General features: G+C 42.0%; 1 protein-coding gene across 1 annotated transcript; it reads left to right on the forward strand.

The window, feature by feature from the left end:
• The first annotated feature begins 1,310 nt into the window (after window positions 1-1,310).
• On the forward strand, window positions 1,311-8,238 carry HAPLN2 (hyaluronan and proteoglycan link protein 2). Its single transcript, XM_073637661.1, has 6 exons — window positions 1,311-2,589; window positions 3,518-3,648; window positions 4,788-5,141; window positions 6,237-6,353; window positions 6,431-6,613; window positions 7,727-8,238. The coding sequence occupies exons 2-6, from the start codon at window positions 3,558-3,560 to the stop codon at window positions 8,008-8,010; spliced, it is 1,029 nt and encodes a 342-aa protein (XP_073493762.1). The 5' UTR covers window positions 1,311-2,589; window positions 3,518-3,557; the 3' UTR covers window positions 8,011-8,238.
• Window positions 8,239-10,804: the final 2,566 nt, after the last annotated feature.

Below are 10,804 nucleotides of genomic sequence, written 5' to 3' on the forward strand. Positions count from 1 at the left end.
GCAGACAATTGCAGTAAATGTGGTGATGAAGGATGTATGTTGTATGTTCTCATAAACTATTAAATCTTGAATACTCCCTCAGGTAAGGCTGTATTATTAGAAGACAATTTATGTCACTAGTTTGGGTGCTGCACACTTAAAGGAGATATTCTGTAATGGCCTTAGTCTACTTAAAGGGGTTGTCCAAATCCCTTTTTCAGATGGGTCCCTGATGATAAGCATATCAGTAATTATCCTGCTGTAAGACCCCATCAATGAGCTGTAACCCATGTTGAAACCTAGCAGCAAGTGGTCAGGTTTTTTTGCAGCGCCGCCACAGGGGAAATTAAGTATTACACAGTTTTCATTAAAGTCAATTTAATGCACAGATGAGTCGGGTCCTCCAGAATGAGATACACTGGAGTTTGCAATTGAACGCTGAGCTGTAATACCAGAAACAGCCTATGGACAAGAGTGGCGCTAGAATAGCCATGTGACACTAATATGCCCGCCGTTACAGCTCACATAGGAGATGGCTGCACAGCTTTCTCAGACCCCTGAATGGCAATCTGTGATGCACTCACAGTTCCTTATCGGTTCCTACCCAGCTTTCCCATACACATAATAACTTGCTATCAGAGAGTGAATAGTTTATCCTTTCATGTAGTCCCTGCAACTGTCTGTATGAGGAATCAACACTGCCATCTTGTGCTCAATATGTGGATTACAACATTTTGGAAAGATTAAAAACAAGCTCATTACAGAGACTGCAGCCACCGGAGGTCACTCCTCTCTATATAGACTTTGCATCTCAATTTTTTACAACCTTCAAAACCTCTGCTTACTGTCAGTGAATGGGACCATTATTGCTTCCATCCTGAGGCTGATGTGTCTGTATAGATCCAATACTTCTAACAGCTGAGGATTTGTTACACTTGGCTGCTTTCACTCTTAAAGGGGATACAGCCTTATACTGAACCCAGCTTTCAGATCTCTGCTTGCTGTTAGTGAATGGGAACATTGCTCTTTGGTTATCATCCTCCTGATATCCTTGGGGTGAGTGGTGTCGGCTGAGATTTGGGGGACAGTTTGCAGGCGCCGGATGTTATGTTATCGCTGCTGGGGAACGAGGCGTCCAAAGGTTACTGGGAACACTGGGCCCCTTTCTAGTCTGTGAGTGGGACACTGGGCTGGACAGAGGTGTCTAGATCCTCCAGCCACATGCTGACATTTCTCCCCAGTATTGAGCCTGTGTATCAGCCGGTCCAGACAGTCCAAGCATTGACGCCCACAACAAAGGCCCATTGTCCCCCCTCCATTGTCATCTATTCACAGGGGAAGTGACCGACAGGCACAAAATGTTTACTGACCACACAACAGAAGGGCGGCAGGAGAAGACACGTGGGACATCTGAGGGACAGGAGCAGCCCCGGGACCAGGACTCACACAGAGACTCGCACATTGGGACCAGAGATCAGAGCGACACCGGACCAGGACTCACACAGAGACTGAAACCCCGGAACCAGGGACCAGAGCGACACCAGAACCAGGACTCCCACTGAGACTCCCACATAGGGACCAGGGATCAGAGCGACACCAGACCAGGACTCACACAGAGATTCACACATAGGGACCAGAGATCGGAGCGACACCGGACCAGGACTCACACCGAGACTGAAACCCCGGAACCAGGGACCAGAGCGACACCAGAACCAGGACTCACACCGAGACTCCCACATAGGGACCAGGGATTGGAGCGACACCGGACCAGGACTCACACCGAGACTGAAACCCCAGAACCAGGGACCAGAGTGACACCAGAACCAGGATTCACACCAAGACTCCCACATAGGGACCAGGGATCGGAGCGACACCGGACCAGGACTTACACAGAGACTATCACCCCAGAACCAGGGACCAGAGTGACACAAAGACCAGGACACACACAGAGACTTGCAAACAGGGACCGGATCAACACCAAGACCAGGTCTCATACAAAACTCATACACAAGGACTGGAGCGACATCAGGACCAGAACTCACACAGGGACCAGAGCGACACCGGGATCAGGACACGAAACTCATGCCCTTTGATCAGGGATTGGAGCATTACCGGATCAGGACTCACAAGGACTGAAGCGATACTGGGCCAGTACTCAGACTCACACATAGGGACCAGAGTGATACTAGGACCATGGCTAACACATAGACTCACACCCCAGAACCAGAAACTGGAGCATCACCGGATGAGAATTTGCATAGAAACTCACACACAAAGACCAGGAACTGGATCAACACTGGATCAGAACTCGCAAAAATTGACCAACGAGATACTGGGCCTGTACTGAAACAGAGACTCACCCACAGGGACCTGGGATCGGAGAGACACTTGACCAGGACTCACCCACTGGGACCTGGGATTGAAGAGACACTTGACCAGGACTCACAGAATCACACACTGGGACCAGGGACAGGAGCGACCCCGGAGTCAGAAGTCACATACAGGAACCAAGGACTAAAGCGCCACCAGGACTCACACAGAGAGACTCACCGCATCCACTATATCCAGAGGGGAGGAGGTTGGAGAATGGCGTAGAAGTGGTATTACATGGTAAGAAGATGATACGAGTGCTCGGCAGACAGTATCACACACGATAGGATTGGATGAGGGGTGTATATAGAAATGATGGGGCCCATATGAAAAGTCCTAATTAAGCCCCACTTCCTTCTCCACCCAAAATTTACAGTAGTAGGTAGGTCATGTTGCATAGGTGCAGTCTCAGAAGGGCATACCTCCCAACTTTTAAAGCCCCTTAGGTTTCACACTCAGTACGATACCCCTTTCATGGCCCCCATAGAGCATGATTGTCACAAAATGCCCTCCCCACACAGTATGATACCAATACGATTAATTCCCCCACCACACACACAGTATGATGATCAACAGTGCCCCCGGCAATGTTTACTGCTCCCACAATGCTCCCCCAAAACAGTATGATAGCCCCACCACACAGTATGATGTCACACATAACCCCTTAACATAGTATGATGCCCCCACAGCACCCCCCACAGTATGATGTCCTTACATCCTCCACACACAGTATTATGCCTCCACAGCCCACCCCCTACACACAATATGATTCCCAAACAGTCCCCCATACACAGTGTGATGTCCCCACAACCCCACACACAGTATGATGTCCCCACAGCCCAACACACATAATGATGCCCCAAAAGCCCCCCACACACACTATGATTCCCAATCTTGTCAAGTCATCGCATCTGAAATGCTGAGACTTAGACGCACAGTCTGAATGGTGGGATAATAGAATCGTTTTTCCAGGAGCCAGGGATAGTGGGTGACCATCGATCTCCTGTTGTCCCACCCAGCGGTACATCTCCCATCACTCCACATTGTTTAGCAGTGCAGCAGTTCAGTATCCTGGGAAAGCCGGGTGACGATAAACACCTGTAGATCTTAAAGGGTTAAAATGTGATTCTGGCAAATCAGCGTAACATCTGATCTCATCATCCTCCAGCTGCTGGACTGAGTCACTACATCGAGGGTTTCCTTCAAGGATGGAATTATCATACATTCTTCTGCTCCTACTCTTTTCCTCGGTCTCCTTCCAAGATCACAGCATCAATCACAACGCCAACCGGAACCAAGGTCTGAGGGTCCGGGGTTCATTTATTGGGTGTAATGTCCAAAATGGGGGATATAATATACTTTGGTTTTTTTTTTAAATTAAAGGGTGCTTGAACTTTGAATTCATTGAATGCCCATTGATCTCCTGGATCTCCTGGATTAGGATTCCTTATAGGGGATATCTACCCTGTGACATATCATTAGGGACGTCCACCAATTCCCAAAATGAACTGAAGAGCACTTTAGAGCCCCTACAAATGCTGAAACATTTTAATGTTGCTGGTTTGAAAGTCTCACGGGGGGGAATTTTTGAGCAATGGCTGTGACGACAGGGCTAGATGGGGCCCCATAACAAAGATGAAAAGGGACCCTCTTATAGCGCTTGTTAACAGTAATAAAGCCTTATTAACCTGGGACATCTCCTTGCCCCATCTCCTTTCCATGATCCTAGGCCTGACTAATGCAATAAAAGGGAACCTGTTACTTGCCCAAAAATATGTATTTTTTTCTTTTACCTGGTGTGAATGCTGCTGTTTTCATCAATCCCGCGATGTTTCTCTTTTGTTCCTGCGCCTCTCCGTTCCTGAGATATGGCCCTTTATTCCCTGTGATTAAATCTAGTCTTTTAAGTCAAGTGGGTGTAGTCTTCAACTCTTTTCTGTGGGTGACTTCTTACGGACCATACCTACTTGGCTAAATATACTACACTTACATACTGGAAAGAGGGGTCTATATCTCAGGAACTGAGAGGCGCAGAAACAAAATAAAAATAATGTTGGGGTCAGGATCACACCGGCATTTACACCCAGCAAAAAATACATATTCATGGCAACTTAGTGAAGGGGCTGACCATGATTAGCAAAACATTGCTGCTTTATCTCAAAACCGCTCCACCCCTGACCATGGGTTGTGCGTCGTATTGGAGTTCAGATGCGTTAATTTCAATGGTTAAGGGTGGTGCTGTTTCATAATAAAAGCGGCCATGTTTTTCTAATCCTAGACAACCGCTTTAACAATTAGGTCATCCAGAGATGTAATCAAACAAGAACTCACTTAGGTAATCTCTTCTGGCATGGTCCCAACAGGCTAAGGAAAACAATTTCTCTAAAGAGAAAGTTTGGTTGGATGGGAATGCAATCTCTGTGTATTCTTTCCCTTAGACTACACTACAGGGAACCAGTATCTGCTCAACCCTATCCACAGTGTGATCCGCAGCACACGAGGAGCCAATGTCACCCTTCCTTGTATCATGAGACGACGACCCAGGAGCTATAAGGTCAAATGGAGCAAGGTCAATCCTGAAGACCCCCTGGAGAACCTGATTGTCATCTCCAATGGTCAGCACCACAAGAATTACGACAAGCTGAGGGGTCGGGTGAGACTGAGGAGAAGCCATAGACTGGACGCGTCTCTCATAATCACCAACGTGAGCTTAGAAGATGAAGGAAGATACAAATGTGAACTGGTCAATGGTTTGGAGGACCAAAGCTTGACTTTATCTCTACAACTAGAAGGTAAGCCCTCAGGTTATATGGATAGTTCGAGGTTGTGTGATAACAATATATATAGATATGTCCTAGATGTATGATAAATGCTAAACTGGTGACAGTCTGAGCGCCGAAACCCCCAGTGATCATCAGCAAGAGTTTGAGTAGAGCGTTAGTCAAGACTGAGTTATGCCAAATCATTAGTAGACTATTGACTCCACACAAACTCCTTCTAGATATGGTCTCGAACCTATTCTCCCTTTCTGGAGATCAGTGATAGTCTTAAAGGTTGAACACAGATCTAGATAGAATATCTATTTAAAAGGGATCTCCACCCAAAACAAAATTTCTTGGTTTTGGGTGTAATAGGATGGGTTTAATCATATAGCCACATATGAATCACTTTCCACTCTTGATATTGGCCATATTCTACTATATGTTCCAACTGAACTGGTCTGTATCAACTCTCATTCATTTACCTTAGCATGAGCAGTTGTCATCCTTAAAGAGGATTTGTCACCAGGTTAAAAGTGGACAGTTTTTGCTCTTGTTTTAGTCCCACTGTTCCCTTGAGTATTCTGCTTTTTTTTTTTTTAAATCCACCATAGGGTTTCAGAGATATAGACCTTTTTATTTAGTGCTAATTTTTATGATCTTTACCGAGGGAGTGGGGCCGATGAAATCCTCAAGGGCGCGTCTTTAGGATGCTCTGTCTTACTACCTTGGGAGCCACATCCCATTGAAAAGACCGGAAAAATTAGCACTAAATTAAAAGGAACCGTACTGCAGAATTTAAAAAATAAAAAAACGGAATACTCTAGGGAGTCACGGGAATGAAATAGGAGCAAAAACTGTCCATTTTTTCACCCTATGACAAATCCTCTTTAAAAATGAAATTGGAGTCAAGAGAGGTTGTTCAAAATATTAAAAATGATAAAACCTGTAATCCAGTCATTGAATAAACTGGTAAATGGGTAAATACATATTTAGGTGGAGTTCCCCTTTAAGCTCATCTATAGCACTAACATTTATAGAAAATAATCCACATATTGAGGTATTGATAGAAGTTCCTTTGTGGGGGCAATGTAATGGCTTGAGAAAACTGTCTTCTATTAATTTTAGGGGTCGTCTTTCCATATCAGTCCAAAGAGGGACGCTATCGCTTTACTTATGTTGAGGCTCTGCAAGTTTGTGAAGAACAAGATGGAAGACTGGCCACCTACTCCCAGCTCTACCAAGGTACCGGGGTGTCATATTGTTGTGTATGATCAACTATTACATAATTAGGAGGTGGCTTATATTTATGTCTTTCGCAGCCTGGACTGATGGCCTCGACTGGTGTAACGCAGGGTGGCTCCTGGAAGGGAGTGTTCATTACCCAGTCATTGTCACACGGGAGCCATGTGGGGGTGATCTACCTCCGGGGATTCGCAGCTATGGCCCCAAAGACAAGCTGAAAGACAAATATGATGCCTTTTGCTTCACCTCGGCACTTAAAGGTATGGTTGGAATTATTAGTGTATGAATAGGAGCGCTGAAAGTATGCACAGAACCACGGAAACTTTCTATAATGTCCAGCTCTCATGTTAATACGCAGCCACTATAACCCTTAATCTGGCCCTTTAATTTAGTGCTTAGTCCATGTTGCTTTAGAACTTAGTCTAGTCCTCAGTCTTAGCTACTCTAGCCCTTAGTTTTAGCTGCTCAAGTCCTTAGTATAGCCCTTAGTCTTTGCTGCGCCACCCGTTAGTCTAGCCCTAAATTTTAACTGCTCTTGCCCTTAGTCTAGTCCTTACTTTTAGTTTCCCTAGCCCTTACTCTTAGCCGCTATAATTCTTAGTCTATCCCTTGGTATTATCTGCTCTGGCCCTTAGTGTAGCCATTAATCTAGCCTTTAGTGTGGACTTCTCTAGCCCCTAGTCTAACTCTAAGTCTTAGCTACTCTGGTCCTTAGTCTTGCTGCTCTGGAGCTTAGTCTAACCCTTTGTCTTAGCTGCTCTTCCCTTAGTATATCTCTTAGCCTTAGCTGTTCTAGCCCTTAGTCTAGCCTAAAATGCATGACAAAGTGTAGACCATCTCGCTAACTCCATCCTAAATGGAGTCAAAGTGAAACCATGGTAAGATTGCAATATGCATCATTCCCATTACATACAATAATGCTCCATTACAACAGGGTGATTGTTTATGCGTTTCGGGTGTAATTGCCTTTAATTATTTCAGCCTGAAATGCGGCAGAATTTAACCCAGAATATATTTTAATTTGAAGAACAAGTACTAAATAATTAACCTAATATTTCTGTTAAATATACATTAATGTAGAACAGAACTCCAACACCATCTTGGCTCTAGCCGCCATTATTAATGTCTGGATTACATAGGTCCAGGCCCAATGTGATCCACAGTAAACCGGAGTCACCTTATTTCCCACAGCTATCAAATCTAGATCCAAATGTAGAGTAAATTTCTTATGCATTTTAATCTGCAGTAAAGCCCCAAAATGCGTCAGTTCCCCTAGGATTGGGTTTTACCATGAAGAAGAGCGCAGGACATTTACTAGGAGCTCTTTTCACCATATTATCACAGTTCTCTCCAGCTGCTGATATATTTTGTAGGATACGTCTACTTTGTCCAGGGCCCGATGAACTTCCAAGAAGCTTCCACAACTTGCCATACTCGTAAGGCTGAGATCGCCAAGGTTGGACATCTTTACGCAGCCTGGAAGTTTTTTGGCCTGGATTACTGTGACGGAGGCTGGCTGTCAGATGGCAGTGTTCGTTACCCCATCACAGACCCTCGGGAACGGTGTGGAGGACTCCCTGACCCTGGAGTGAGGAGTTTTGGGTTCCCCAATCAGAAGGAGAGATTGTACGGGGTGTACTGTTATGCTGCCACATAGGCCTGATCATGGCGGGTTCAAAGGTTTTCCATTGGACGAAGTGGACTCCAGATGTCAGAGGACAAGGATGTAGACAGGAGGCCGAAAGATGGACATGGGTCAAGAACATCATAATTTAACTCTCGATAATTATGTATGAACATATTAATAAATCAAGGTCACCTTAAAGGGCAGCTCCACTTTTCAACACCATGTTTGAGCTTAAATATCCATATACTGCTATATAAAATAATTGGTTTTATCTCGTATTGATCTTGCCTTTCTGCATACTCCAAATATCCATCCAGAGCTGTATTCATAATTTTTCAGGCTCAGGGTTGCAGTGTAAGTATTTTCTTATGCTGATGAGAAAGATGCCTTTTTTTGTGTGTCGTCTTCATCCAATCTCCTCCTGAGAATACCCCTTCCCCTGTCCTCACTAACATCATCACATGACTGTACAGGTCACTGTCCCCACACTGAAATACTCTGTGCTGCTGTAATGTCCTATGCACAATGCTTCATTGCGCTTTGTTGCTGGGAGGAACAATTGCATTAAAATTTTGAAAAGAAAAATATAAAGTGCTCGGCCTATATAAAAGTGCAACTTAACGATAATATTATTATAAAAATCACTATAAAAATTGCAGTACCCTATAGTTACCATAAGATGTCACAGTAAACGTAAAACTTTACGCTGCGCAACACACACTAACAACCAAATATGATTAATACAGAAAATATAATCGTTCGGTTCATAAGGTGAAACTATTATTTTTAGACTCAGCTATAGATATTTTCTCCATTATCAGAAAAAAATGTTGATAGAAAAAAAATACTATACAAAATCAGCTTATATACAATAATATAGCTACTATAATATTCCCCCCTATCTACAAGAATATAACTACTATAATACTGCTCTTATGTACAAGTATATGACTACTATAATACTGCCCTCTATGTACAAGAATATAACTACTATAATACTGCTCCTATGTACAAGAATATAACTACTATAATACTGCCCCTATGTACAAGAATATAACTACTATAATACTGCTCCTATGTACAAGAATATAACTACTATAATACTGCTCTCTATGTACAAGAATATAACTACTATAATACTGCTCCCTATGTGCAAGAATATAACTACTATAATACTGCTCCTATGTACAAGAATATAACTACTATAATACTGCTCCTATGTACAAGAATATAACTACTATAAAACTGCTCCTATGTACAAGAATATAACTACTATAATACTGCTCCTATGTACAAGAATATAACTACTATAATACTGCTCCCTATGCACAAGAATATAACTATTATAATACTGCCCCTATGTACAAGAATATAACTACTATAATACCACCCCCTATGCACAAGAATATAACTGCTATAATACTGCCCCCTATCTACAAGAATATAACTACTATAATACTACTCTCTATGTACAAGAATATAACTACTATAATACTGCCCTCTATGTACATGAATATAACTACTATAATACTGCTCCTATGTACAAGAATATAACTACTATAATACTGCTCCCTATGCACAAGAATATAACTACTATACTAGTGCCGCCTATGTACAAGAATATAACTACTATAATACTGCCCCCTATGTGCAAGAATATAACTACTATAATACTGCCCCTATGTACAAGATTATAACTGCTATAATACTGACCCCTATGTACAAGAATATAACTACTATAATACTGCTCCCTATGCACAAGAATATAACTACTATAATACTGCTCCTATGTACAAGAATATAACTACTATAATACTGCTCCTATGTACAAGAATATAACTACTATAATACTGCTCCTATGTACAAGAATATAACTACTATAATACTGCTCCTATGTACAAGAATATAACTACTATAATACTGCTCCCTATGCACAAGAATATAACTACTATAATACTGCCCCTATGTACAAGAATATAACTACTATAATACCGCCCCCTATGCACAAGAATATAACTGCTATAATACTGCCCCCTATCTACAAGAATATAACTACTATAATACTACTCTCTATGTACAAGAATATAACTACTATAATACTGCCCTCTATGTACATGAATATAACTACTATAATACTGCTCCTATGTACAAGAATATAACTACTATAATACTGCTCCCTATGCACAAGAATATAACTACTATACTAGTGCCGCCTATGTACAAGAATATAACTACTATAATACTGCCCCCTATGTGCAAGAATATAACTACTATAATACTGCCCCTATGTACAAGATTATAACTGCTATAATACTGACCCCTATGTACAAGAATATAACTACTATAATACTTCTCCCTATGTACAAGAATATATCTACTATAATACTGCTCCTATGTACAAGAATATAACTACTATAATACTGCCCCCTATGTACAAGAATATAACTACTATAATACTACTCCCAATATACAAGAATATAACTACTATAATACTGCCCCCTATGTACAAGAATATAACTACTATAATACTGCCCCTATGTACAACACTATAACTACTATAATACTGCTCCTATGTACAAGAATATAACTACTATAATACTGCCCCTATACACAAGAATATAACTACTATAATACTGCCCCCTATGTACAAGAATATAACTACTATAATACTGCTCTCTATTTACAAGAATATAACTACTATAATACTGCTCCCTATGTACAAGAATATAACTACTATAATACTGCCCCCTATGTACAAGAATATAACTACTATAATACTGCCCCCTATATGCAAGAATATAACTACTATAATACTACCCCTATG

Source organism: Phyllobates terribilis, unplaced genomic scaffold (genome assembly GCF_046119375.1).
Source record: "Phyllobates terribilis strain yellow unplaced genomic scaffold, ASM4611937v1 Scaffold_7__3_contigs__length_470593459, whole genome shotgun sequence".
NCBI lineage: Eukaryota > Metazoa > Chordata > Amphibia > Anura > Dendrobatidae > Phyllobates > Phyllobates terribilis.

Bases quoted from the DNA above. Each gene is read 5' to 3' on its own strand.
- HAPLN2 (XM_073637661.1), top strand. From the start codon at position 3,558: ATGGAATTATCATACATTCTTCTGCTCCTACTCTTTTCCTCGGTCTCC. The intron at 3,649-4,787 runs GTCTGAGGGTCC...TCTTTCCCTTAG, and splicing joins CAACGCCAACCGGAACCAAG to ACTACACTACAGGGAACCAG. The intron at 5,142-6,236 runs GTAAGCCCTCAG...TATTAATTTTAG, and splicing joins TTTATCTCTACAACTAGAAG to GGGTCGTCTTTCCATATCAG.